The sequence below is a fragment of the Mercenaria mercenaria genome, chromosome 13 (genome assembly GCF_021730395.1).
Source record: "Mercenaria mercenaria strain notata chromosome 13, MADL_Memer_1, whole genome shotgun sequence".
Lineage (NCBI taxonomy): Eukaryota > Metazoa > Mollusca > Bivalvia > Venerida > Veneridae > Mercenaria > Mercenaria mercenaria.
Window position 1 is genome coordinate 29,695,510 of NC_069373.1, and position 13,817 is coordinate 29,709,326.

At 34.8% G+C, this 13,817-nt stretch overlaps 1 protein-coding gene across 1 annotated transcript in view; it reads right to left on the reverse strand.

Moving 5' to 3' along the window:
- LOC123529056 (uncharacterized) overlaps window positions 1-13,817 on the reverse strand; it is a 27,158-nt gene continuing 13,341 nt past the window's right edge. Inside the window, exons 5-10 of the mRNA XM_053521403.1 lie at window positions 12,290-12,427; window positions 10,148-10,256; window positions 8,619-8,704; window positions 7,619-7,838; window positions 3,682-4,713; window positions 1-1,935 (exon numbers count right to left, since the gene is read on the reverse strand). Coding sequence (XP_053377378.1) covers window positions 1,886-1,935; window positions 3,682-4,713; window positions 7,619-7,838; window positions 8,619-8,704; window positions 10,148-10,256; window positions 12,290-12,427 — 1,635 coding nt within the window. The 3' untranslated portion in view covers window positions 1-1,885. The remainder of the gene's footprint in view (window positions 1,936-3,681; window positions 4,714-7,618; window positions 7,839-8,618; window positions 8,705-10,147; window positions 10,257-12,289; window positions 12,428-13,817) is intronic.

Here is a 13,817-nt window from a genome sequence, read left to right on the forward strand (position 1 = left end):
AAATACTCTTAATATCTAACAATGCTTGACTGGAACATAAAGAATTTTACAGTACCATCTACAGCTATTATTGGTTTTACTGCAATAAATATCATTTCATTAAATCAACATGTTCAAACTTCAAAGCAACAGAGACTAATGTTGTTGACTGATGTAATCTCCATACAATGAGAAGCATGATCAAAGAAAAACAATTTTGACTAGACAAATAATAACAACATAAAGTCATGCAAACTGAGCTAATTTCTTTACCTTAAACCATGATAGGACTAATAGCATTATGCATAGATTTCTTACATTTTGTTAACTACAAACTTGTATCTGATTCAAACTAAACAGTCAAGTCTACATAAAAAAAAAATCAACAGAAAAAATGAGCATACAAGGTTGAAGATATTTAGGAATGATAAATTCTAGATTAAACTGGAAATCCAGATTTGACGTCTTCCTTGTTCAATTCTAAGATCATTGTAAATCTATCGAGTTGTTTGAAGCTTTTTCTACTTTTAGCTCTAGCGGCCCCTATGTGCAACAAAGCGGTATCGTTTACATTACTTTGATCTAGAGTTCCACCCAAGGAACATCCTGGCCAAGTTTCATTAAAATCCAGTCAGTGGTTTTGGAGGAGGTGTCATTTTAAGAAATTGTTAACGACAGATGGACGACAACACACACAACATTATCACAATAGTTCACCAAGAACACTTTATGTTCAGGTGAGCTGAAAAAAACAACAACAGAGAGCTGTCCATAAAATGCTCCCAGAAGCAGGAATATTACCCTAAATGTTAAAATATCTATAGAGACAGCAACTTGCATGCAAAAATTTAACAAGAATTTTCTATACAAGTCCAAAAGGGGGCATAATTCGGCCAAAATGCATGTCAGAGTTATAGGACTTGACCTAGTGAGGTTGCTTATTGACCAAGAAAAAGAAAAAATAAGTTTCAAAGCTATATGCCTTTACATGATAGCTGTATGTACAAAACAAGAGCACCGCCTTGCGGGTGCAGACGCTCATCTGATTTTTTTTGTCTGTATAACAGGAATATTGTCCTACTCATGATTTTCTAAGTCCAAAAGGGGCCATAATTCTTGCAAAAAGCACTGTAGAGTTACGGTCCTTGTTGTGCAGAGTCAGCTTTTAATGGCAAATAACTGCTCCAAGTTTTAAAACAAAAGCTTTGACCATTAAGAAGAAAAGTTAACATAAACGCCATAACTTAACCAAGATATCTGATATTTTCTAAGACCAAATAAGGGGACATAATTCTTGCAAAAAGCATGATGGAGTTATGTCTCTTGCTGTACAGAGTCAGCTATTGATGGTGAGCAAGTGTTGCTAGTTTCAAAGCAACAGCTTTGATAGTTTAGGAGAAAAGCTGACCTAAACATAAAACTTAACCAGGCAATGCCAATGCCGATCAAGTGATGACAATAACTCATCACTTATCACTTTTTTTTCAAAAAAGCAGATGAGCTAAAAATGTACTTGCATTCAAAACTTTAACCAAGGTGACAGCGAAGGTAATGCCACGGTGAGTTGAATAGCTAGACTATTCTTTGAATAGTCTAGCTAAAAATGCAGAGGTTTTGTTATCTGACCAAGTGTTATGATCTTGTGTATGATGTCACACTTATTACATCATACTGTTATGACATCTATACTGGCAAGTTTGCTAATTTTGCAAAAAATGTTTCAAGACTAAAATGAGGTTTTTTCTGAATGAAAGTCTATCCAGTTTACTTCTGTAAGTCAATCCTGCAGTATGTTTACATAAAAGTAGACAAACAGAAAGGAGAGTATTTTCTGGTAGATGTTATTTGAAACTCTTCGGTTTTCAAATATTCCAGTTTGTTGATTGAAGTCTTCCAACTTTTTCTCTCATGAAGAAAGATCCTCGGACAACTGTGACAACAGATCATCAGTCAGATCTGAAAATACATAAGGTTTTGTGTCACTTATTTAAAATTATAACACTGATTATATTAATCACTCATTTTCACATCTTACTCCTACATTGTGAATAGACTTGGGGTCATTTACTTTGAAATGTAATTTATTTAATCACACTTGTACTGTAAACTGTTAAACTAAAATTCTATATGTTTTAGAATAAACTGTTAAACTTAGAAACCAAATTTTTAAAATCTAATTACTTTGGAAATGTACGTAATTACATTCATAAATTTTACAATATCAAATGGTGCAACAAGTTATACAGTTACATACATATAAGTATTAAAAGTAGTCAAAACTACAAAAACTTTTTAAAACAAGTCACTTTATTTTTAACCAACGTTTTGGCTACATTAGCCTTCTTCAGGGTTCAAAATAAACATAACAAAGGAAGTGACGTCAACGTCAACGTCAAACGACGTCAATGACGACTACGTCAAAATTAAACAAAGAGTTTGGCGTAAAAATCATAAACAGGATCATAGTATGATACATAAATACTGGTTAAAAAATGCAGTATAAGTGCAATGATTAAGGAATGGCACCAGTAAAAACTGATTATGGAAAACATACACAGTAATAATATATACGTATATAACAAGTATTTCAGAAAGGCATTAATACAGAATTTTTGAATTCATTCCTTGTGGAGACACAGTGCCTAAACGATACATCCAGGAAGTCTCTTTTAAAAGCCTTTTCCAAGGATAACATAGAAGCATTTCATATATACCAGTATTATAAAAGTTGTTTACTGACAAGCTACCAATCAAATAAATGTGAACAATATCATAGATCCAGTTCTATTCTAGTGAAAAATATCAAATACATTTTTCCCTGCTGAATTACCAGATAAATTCCACACTGAAATGAAAACGCACAATAAAGCATACTTTTGTCATAGTGCTATTTCTACTGTGATGCAGTAGGGTGCCAAGCCCTGCCCTTCTTTAACTACTGCCACACTGTTGCTTAATCAACCCTCACATCTCTGAAACTGAATCCTGAAGATCCAGAAGAGTCTCCTGTATTAACAAGTTTTTTTCCCATGATTTGATCCCATGACCTAATGACCCATTTTGAACTTAACCTCGATTTTATAGAGAGAAACACGTCAACAAAGTTTTAAGAAGATCAGGGTCACTGACCCAAAAGTGCTCACCTGTGTAAAAGACTTCATATGTGTTTGTATAACACAACAGTTCAAGTACTGAGTTAGGTTTATATAAGGTTTACATGTCACACACATGGGCATGGTCATTTTTTAACCTAGGGCAATAATTTGAATAGTAACAGTAAACAGTCAAACCCTGATATCACATGCCAAATATCAATGCTCTAGCTATTACTGCTTCTGAGAAGATTTTTAAAGTTTGATAGCTGAAAACCTATTTTTAACCATAATGACCCATCTGTTCAATAACTGGAACCATCTGAACAATATTGAAAGAGGGCCACCCAGAGATCACTTGTGTAAAGTTTTATCAAAATCCATTCAGTGGTTTTGGAGGAGATGTCATTTAAACACAATTGTTGACGACGGATGGATGACTTAATGAACGGACGGACGACGGACACAGCATGATCACAATACCTCGCCATGAGCACTTTGTGCTCAGGTGAGCTAAAAATATTAGAAATTTTTCAATAAACAATCTTCATGTAAATGAACTATTTTCCTTATAAATACATTCTAACATAAACACAGAGAATTCACTTACCATCCTCCCAGAGATTATCTTCACTAAAATGTGTTACAGACTTGTCTGTCTGCCCACACAAACTTTCCATCTTACTGACTGTTGGCACAATCCTTGAGCTTTTAAAAGACCATGCTGAACTTGTTCCACTATTTAGAGATGAATTAACTCTTGAACTGTTTTCAGTCTTCTGACTGCCATTCAGCTGACAAGATTTACCAACAGGTCCACTGGATTTACTGTTTGCTATATTTCCTGGGGAAAACTGAAAGGTACCTTTTCTATTCATATTTCCTGAAGAGACTGTGTTAGTTTGAGCACTGGGTTTAATCCCATTTATACTTCCTACCCCATTGTTTACAGAATTCCCAGGTATGGCACTTAAATCAGGTGATACAGGAAGGCTACCACTTCTACTTGGTGGAGATTTGAACTTCCATTTTGACTTTCCACCTGTGCTAGGTGTATTTAACACTGGATTTGTTGAGACATTGTGTTGCTGAAAGTTTGCTACAGAAACACTAGTTACAGCATTACCTGATGACCCTGTGTCATATCTTGTGTCATTTTCTGCAGTGTTTATTCCTCTGTTTTGGTTAGTCAATGATAAATTCCCTTTTGTATTGAGATGTGACAAATTTGTATTATTCTGGACAGGGACAACCTTAAAGTTTGTATTAGGGGTACTGAAAAATGTACTGTCTGATACAGCATTTTCTGATCTATGATTTGTACTTCCTATAGGTGTACTCATTCGTTGCTGAAATCTGGTGTTGTTAAAGTTTGGTGTCAAAGTGTTTTGTCTTGTGTAAGTTTCTGTATTATTTCTTTCTACAACAGAAACATCTCTGACAACTGTAGGCGCAGATCCTTGTATACTCGGTGAGTTGCCTGTGACAGGTGTTTGAGGGCTAAACAGTCTCTGATTTGGTACAGGAGTACCTAAAGATGCACCATATCGTTGTGTGCTGGTACCCAATCCAGTCAGTGGTGAAGCACCAAAGAGCTGAGGAGTACCAGTACCAGAACCAGTTAATGAATGCCTTGCACTACCTGAAATACAAAATAGATGGAAGAATAATCACAGGCACTTTTATGTTTATTATATATCATGCACCTCTCTCCAACATGAACTGCTATAATAATTGTAATAACAAAAGGTAAGGTCATGTTATGTAGAGGTTAAATTTGGCTTTCTTATTTCATTTGAAAGCTACCCTGGTAAACAGGATCCCCTTGATTCCAGAAACCAAACAATTTTTCCAGACCAAACCTCAATATATCATCACAAAAGTACACTTGAAAACTGAACTCAACACTTCTAAAAGGTATATACACTTAATTCAGATATACTTAGAGATTCTTCAAACTTGCAATATCATACAACAATTTTCCAACATAAACTTTTTTAAAATCCTTTGCAAAAAGGAATAACTTTCATTTTAAAATTTTGTGACAAACCCTTCTTTACGCAATCCCTAAACGTTTCTTGAATTTCCAAAATATTCTCTCATTTTAAGACAAACAAGAGCTGTCCGTAAGACAGCACACTCGACTTTTCTCAGTGCTTGACTCTGAATTAGAGCTTTGCCAGTAAAAAAAATTCCAAGTTAAAAAGGGACCTAACCCTGTCAAAATTCAAATCAGAGTTATGGGAACTGTGTCTCCTGGTGTAGACTTTGATAGTAAATAACTATTTTGAGTTTCAAAACAAAAGCTTTAATAGTAACAGACATATTTGACATCAAATATTTTAACAAAAAATTCTAAGTTAAAAAGGGGCATAATTCTGTCAAAATTCAAATCAGAGTTATGGGAATTGTTTCTCCTGGTGTAGACTTTGATGGTAAATACAGAGTTACGGGAATTGTGTCTCCTGGTGTAGACTTTGATAGCAAATAACTATTTTGAGTTTCAAGTCAAAAGCTTTAATAGTAACAGAGATGTTTGACTTTATCAAGAACTTCAACCAAAAAGTTAAAAAGGGGCATAATTCTGTCAAAATTCAAATCAGAGTTATGGGGATTGTTTTTCCTGGTGGAGACTTTGATGGTAAATAAGTATTTTAAGTTTCAAGTAAATAGTTTTGATAGTAACAGAGATATTTGACTTTATCAAAAACTTTAACCAAAAATTCTAAGTTAAAAATGGGCATAATTCTGTCAAAATTCAAATCAGAGTTATGGAGATTGTTTCTCCTGGTGTAGACTTTGATAGTAAATAACTATTTTAAGTATCAAGTCAATAGCTTTGACAGTAACAGAGATATTTGACTTTATCAAAAACTTTAACCAACAGTGACGTCGACGCCGACACCGGGGCGAGTGCAATAGCTCTACTTTTTGAGTTGAGCTAAAAAGTAATGGCTTAATTTAACTCTTACTATTAAAATAGTACTTAAATTTAACTTCTTTACAATATCACTACTGATTATTATTACCCCAGGTATTAAGGTTTAGCTGTGTATCACCAAATCACAGAAATATTTGGTAAAGGAATAACATTTTTACCAACAATCTACCTGTCTAATACATGTTTTACCTTACCGTCCTGTACCACTGGATACTTAAAATATTCTCAAAAGTTGTCCCCCTTTATAAAAGAATGCCATTTGTAAAGAAATAAAAGCAAACAATTGTTCAAATTTAAGTTTAAGTTAGTTATGTGAAGTTTAAGCACTGGGACATTATTGCAATTACATCAGAACAAAGACATGTAACAGTTCTTTAAAATGTGGAGTGTTTAAAGGCGTTGAATTGTCCAGAAGTATGGACTCTTATGCAGTCCCTTTCCAGAATTAAATACATATGTGAGCAAACTGATGATGCTTTTAAACTTATATATAATATTATGTTTTATATGCTGTTTAATTTTCATGTAAAACTTTTTCTTTCTACGATTTGGTGATGTTTGAAAAGAAAATTCCAAAACCTGGATTTAACTCTTAACAACTCTTTTCCTCAAAACTGCTGTTTCTATGACACAACTGTCATCGTGCAAAAACTCATCATCAAATTGGAAAGAAACTGAAACTCAGACTGACAGTCAATGAAGCATTGAAACAGTATTTCAAGGCCCCAGGCTCGAGGCCCTGTCCAGATCCATATTTTTCTGTGAAGTTTTATTTTAAAGTTCTATATCATCTAAAAATTTATATAATACTTAATAAAGCAAGTTATGAAACTGCACTTTCATACAAATGATGTACCTCCTCCTACAATGCTTTCCACATAGCACATATTATCTCCCCTAGCCACCATTTTGGGGCTCATTCCTACCATAAAATCTGAAACAGATTAGATACAGTGAAATTCTGCTTACTGATAAAACTTTATTCTTGTATTGCTGCTACATATGTTAAGGAAATTTCCAGTGTCCTTTTACCTTTCAAATATTTTTGCTGATTTCATCAACTATCTTTATTAGGTATCTAGAATTTTGACCCCTAAAATGGCTGCCAATTTGTTTCAAGGGAGATAACAGTGCAAAAATCGGGAACTATCTATCAAAGGAAACTTAGCACATGTAATATCTATGTTATTACCTGTAAGACTGGATGGTGTCATTGAGAGACTGCTATTTATCTATGTTATTACCTGTAAGACTGGATGGTGTCATTGAGAGACTGCTATTTATCTATGTTATTACCTGTAAGACTGGATGGTGTCATTGAGAGACTGCTGTTTATCTGTTATTACCTCTAAGACTGGATGGTGTCATTGAGAGACTGCTATTTATCTATGTTATTACCTGTAAGACTGGATGGTATCATTGAGAGGCTGCTATTTATCTATGTTATTACCTGTAAGACTGGATGGTGTCATTGAGAGGCTGCTATTTATCTATGTTATTACCTGTAAGACTGGATGGTGTCATTGAGAGACTGCTATTTATCTATGTTATTACCTGTAAGACTGGATGGTGTCATTGAGAGGCTGCTATTTATCTATGTTATTACCTGTAAGACTGGATGGTGTCATTGAGAGACTGTTATTCAGGTTACTTTGTTGAGCTGCTGCTTTTTTCTCGAGAGCCGACAACACAGACTGCAGGGAGTCTTCACTACCACGGAACTTCAGTGATCTCAGTGAACTCTGACCTCCCCGATACAACACCACCACATTATTTGGTGTTATGTTCAAGTAATGGTTTCTGTTTGATAAACTTATGATGCTGACCTGATGAAATGAAATACATGAGTCAAACTGTTAGACACTGGAAAAAAGTCAAACTGGAACTAACATTCTAACTAAAATACTTTCCATTTCCAGTGTGTTCTTAATCTGAAAAGATTGAATATTGTTCACTCATGTTTCTTCCTACTGCACTTATCTCTCTCATTTAGAAGTTACTGTTCCATACAAGAGGACTGGCTGGGGTTTTTTTTGCTCAATCCAACAAAACGAAGATTCGAGCATCAGCAATTTTCTCTAAAGCTATAGATTTCTCTAAATGGAATTTAACCTTTCCCCTGCTAAATTTCTAAAATGGACTCGTCTTTCATTCAATTTTGGCTGTACCAATTATTAGTTTAAGGGGTTTTAATTCAAAGGAAATTTTTCTAATCATCCTAAATTAAACCCTGTTCCACAGACATAAATTTTAACACTTTCTTGTTTGTTTTGGGTTTAACACTGTTTTTCAACAGTATTTCAGTTATGTAACAGCAGGTAGTTAACCTAACCAGTGTTCCTGGATTCTGTACCAGTACGAACCTGTTCTCCACAAGTAACTGCCAACTTCCCCAAATGTATGAAACAGAAGTGGAGGACAAAAGATTACAGACACAATGTCTATTACCAAATTGTCACAAATCTTAATATTGCCTGAAAGTTTCATGCATGTTCTAAAGGGCAGAATGGGAAACTAGAAACTCTGAAATCATTCTGTTAAACTGTTTAAATTATTCAAAGAGATCTATTCGCTGTGAAAATGCTTATAATGGAGATCAGCATTACCTGTTTCAATACAAGGACAGTTCCAATCTGTAAGTCTGACTCGTGATCCTTTAACAGATCACGGTGTATAGTGCCTTGCATTCTACCTATAATATGCAAAAACATCAAAATAAAAGTTTTATTCATTTTTATCAGCCATAGCAGTATTTCCAGTTTAGATCTTTTTCTGAAAGCCTGTTAGTAGAGCAGGAAAAAAATCTTGGAGTTATGCTTTCAGTACCAAGGACCAAGAAAAATATGTAATACAACATAACAGTATAAACTGACTCAAAAACATATACACATAAACATTGCTTTCCAAAAAAAAAATTGCAAATTTCTTGCAATGGACCACCTAAGGTCATTTCTTTGAAACCACTGTCAGGGATTTTTACTTTTTTTTTCCTGTTCAATTCTGTCAAGTGAATAACCCTTACTTATGCTGAACCCTAATAACCCTTAGTTACGCTGAACGCTAGGCAATGATAAATTAACTACTTGATAATCATCACCAATGTTCTCTCTATGGGCTTGTTTTTAAATACCAACTAGAGATGCTTTTGAGAAAAGTGCATGTCTCCCACAACTGCCCCTCTGAAAAATGTTAGTTTCTCTAGATGTTTTAGACGAGTGGATCCAATTAGATGGTCTGGATGAGTGGATCCAATCAGTAATTCAAGGGCCATAAATCAAAAGTGCCTGAGCGGATTTGGCTAGTTATCGAACTTGGGTAAGGTCTTATGGCCAAACACATTTTGTTCAAGTTTGGTGAAGATCGGATGAGAAACGTTCGACTTAGAGAGCGGACAAAAGTAAACAGACGGATTTTTTCGGTAATTCAAGGGTCGTAACTCTATAATGCCTGGACCGATTTGACTAGTTATCGAACATGGCCGAGGTCTCATGGTCAAACACATTTTGTTCAAGTTTGGTGAAGATTGGATGAGAAATGTTCGACTTAAGAGTGCAGACAAGAGAAAAAGGCCGATTTTTCGATAATTCAAGGGTCGTAACTCCAAAATGCCTGGACCGTTTTGGCTAGTTTTCGATCTTGGCCGAGGTCTCATGGTCAAACACATTTTGTTTAAGTTTGGTGAAGATTGGATGAGAAATATTCGAATTAGAGTGCGGACAAGAGTAAAAAGACCGATTTTTGGTAATTCAAGGGCCATAACTCCAAAATGCCTGGACCGATTTGGCTAGTTATCGATCTTGGCCAAGGTCTTATGGTCAAACACATTTTGTTCAAGTTTGGTGAAAATCGGATGAGAAATGTGCGGACAAGCTTTGCGGACTGGAGTAAATCAATATGTCTCCCACACCACTGTGTGGTGGGAGACATAATTACCTTGAACTTTCAATTTTCCAATTTATTTTTATATCTGTTCATTTAAACTACGATAAACTCTAAAGCACACCATGTTTCGTTTCTTCACACAGTGTACTTATCAAAAGAATCTAATACATCACCACAATTATAACATTTAGCAATGTTGTCAGAATCTGTTGTTTCAAATGCAAAATAATGTTTATACTAAAGGTAAAATTACCTGATCTATCTCTAATTGTAACACTAGCTTCAGACCCATGACTTTCTATAGAATCTATTACACCAAATATTAGTGCTGCTTTTCCCTGCATCAGCTGCTTCTTTCCAGCCTTAAATACAAAACAAGAGCACCGCCTTGCGGGTGCTGACGCTCATCTGATTTTTTTTGTATAATAGAAATATTGTCCTACCCATGATTTTCTAAGTCTAAAAAGGGCCATCATTCTTGCAAAAAGCAGGATAGAGTTATGTTTCTTGATGTACAGTGTCCACTTATGATGGTGAAAAACTGTTGCAAGTTTTAAAGCAATAGCTTTGATAGTTTATGAGAAAAGTTGCCTTAAACATAATACTCAACCAAGAAAATGATTTTCTAAGTCCAAAAGGGGCAATAATTATTGCAAAAAGCAGGATGGAGTTATGTTGCTTGCTGTACAGGGTCAGCTTATGATGGTGAACAAGTGTTGCAAGTTTCAAAGCAATAGCTTTGATAGTTTAAGAGAAAAAGTTGACCTAAACATAAAACTTAACCAAGAAATCTGATATTTTCTAAGTCCAAAAGGGGCCATAAATCTTGCAAAAAGAAGGATGGAGTTATGTTTCTTGATGTACAGGGTCTGCTTATGATGGTGAACAAGTGTTGTAAGTTTTAAAGCAATAGCTTTGATAGTTTAGGATAAAAGCTGACCTAAACATAAAACTTAACCAAGAAATCTGATATTTTCTAAGTACAAAAGGGGCCATAAATCTTGCAAAAAGCAAGATGGAGTTATGTTTTTTGCTATACAGGGTCAGCTTATGATGGTGAATAAGTTTTCCAAGTTTCAAAGCAATAGCTTTGATAGTTTAGGAGAAGAGCTGACCTAAACATAAAACTTAACCAGGCAACGCCGACGCCGACAACCGCTCAAGTGATGACAATAACTCATCATTTTTTTTCAAAAAATCAGATGAGCTAAAAATGAAAAACTTTCAGTAAATTGTCCATCAATGTCCCTGTTTACAAGTGCTCGCTGGCTTCTCGTACATATAAAGCAAATACACCAAATTTCATTAAAACATCTCTTTTTATGAAACTGACAAAGGGACTGACCGGTAGATAGAAAGAAAAAGATAAATGATACAGCCTTCTTAACTAAAATTTTCTACATTTCATGCAAAATATCTCCTACGCTTTAAAAGTTTTGTTTTTTGTTGGGTTTAACATCACTCCGACACAATTACAGGTCATATGGCAACATTCCAGCTTTTATTGTGGTGGAGGAAGACCAAAGGTGCCCCTCCATGCATTATCATCACAGGTGGGCACCTGGGTAGAACCACCTACCTTCCATTAGCCAGCTGGATGGCTTCCTCAGAGAATTCAACACCCCGAGTGAGGATCGAACGCACATCGATGAGGGGTAAGTGATTTGAAGTCAGCAACCTTAAATTCTAGGCCACGGAGGCCCCTGCTTTTAAATGTATGATAGGGTCCACCTTTCCAGAGATGACAGAGGAACTTATTCTCCATATTGCCCTTTATCTTTATGAAAAAGTATCTTGTTCTTTTCAATTTATAGCATGATCCGCTTTTCTGACCGACCGACCAACTTGACGGATGGACGGACTGACCAAATGCAAACTTAAGTACCCTCCAGTGAAACACCAGTAGGGAAATATATTGACCGTAAACCATTCTATTCAGCATCACATAACAACAGCATATGTTTCTATAAAAGTGCCACCGATCTCCTTCCTACTTTATATCCTCCTAAATGAACTAAGGGGGTACTGAGAAAACAAGGAGCTGCGTTCAATAAACGCTTGATGCCCCCGGTGGCATCCTTGTCATTACAAAGCAAACGAAGTCCAAAACGAGGTCAAGTTCAAGGTCAAGGTCAAACTAAGGTCAGGTGATGTCTGAAGATGAGGAATGGTCACAGGTTACATCTGCATTAGTATCAAGTCATTCTAGTTAGGGGTATTGATGCTAGACGAAACGGTCCCATTTGGTTAACCTCGTACGGACAGGACAATCACTATATGCCTCCCACATCAGTTGATGCCAGGGGCATAAAAATCTTACCTAATTTTATAATCTAAATATTAACAAGCATTATGTTACTAGTAAGCACTGAAATGTCCAATACATAGAGCAAACCTTGAGAACTGTTGAAGAGATTGAGAATTTTTTCAGCAGTTTCTGGCCATCCTCTCCCATATCTGTGAGCAAACTTTGCCACGCAGGTTCATTAAATATATCATCTGTTTGCTGAGAACATAGTATCACACTGTCATCCTGTAAATATACAATCACACTGTCATCCTGTAAATATACAATCACACTTTATGAATCTTCAGTTCTAACAGTTAACAATATGGTTATTCCTTTTTATTTTTTTTTTGAGTGAAATAATGGTTATTCCTTTTTATCTAATTCTTTTTCAGTGAAATACTTTCAATTTTCAATTTTCCAAACAGTGAAAATATCCTTTTATTTTTCAGTAGTAAGGAGCTACACTTGAATGCGAAAGAATATGAATTATAAATAATTGGTAATTCCTTGCAAAATATACTATGCCCCAACGATAACTTGATATTTACAAACATGACTATAAATAGATTAAAATGGAACATAGGGAATTCAGCATTTTTCTAGCATGTTACAATCTAAATATTTCCGGATTTTGTTCAAATTACAAATTAGCTCAGTGGTAAAGCATGATGTCCATGGTCAACAGATCTTTTACCGTGTGGGTTCGAAACTCAGTATTGAGAATTTTTATTTCACTTTTGCATAAAAATTAGGTTTCCTTCATGAGCTCTGTGACAATACGACAGAGAGGTATCTAAAGCCGATATGGCAGATCAGAATAGTTTATTATATATCAAAGATGATAGATTAAATGCATGCACTCAAGTCATGCAAATAATGAACATGCTATTGTGTTATATAAAGACATATATACAAATTCAAACCGTCAAAGAAAGAAAGAAACAAACAAAAGTAATGAAATAAAAATGAAAACGAATAGAAAAAAAAACAAATCTGAAAAAAAAACTCTTATGAAGATTCGAACCCACAAAACGACTTATATCCAAATGTTGTCTGCAGTTTACCCAACTGAGCTATGTTGCCATATACATAATAACTATTTAAAATGAAAGAAATACCAATATTTAATTGTCAAGTAAATTGGTAACCATTATGAATTATTATTTCGTCAGTTATCATGAAATAGACTCGTCCTCGCGTTTCGGCGGGAATCGCGTTATCATTGGGGATTAGTACTTTAGTAAAGAGTATAGATGTATATAAATACTAACAGGATCACAAAGATATACATTCCATCGTTATAAAATCTAGAAAGCATTGAAAATACATAAAGTAAAGACAGCATTAGTTTGTTTCAGAGTAAGATCGAAATACATTTCACTTGTGAACATCATAATTTACATTTTCACGAGTGGCTGCGCAACTCTCGAAAATATTGTATATGAAGTTGAAGACACTCAATGAAATGTGTTTCGATCTTACACTTAAACAAACAAATATCCTATATATTTGATATATTCTAAACTACTTTTTTCTATATATGGTTTTGTAAAGGCTGTCAATTAACCTCACCAGTGTTCTTGGATTCAATAAAAGTAATTATGATTGTGACGATTAAGTTTTCTGATTGGTA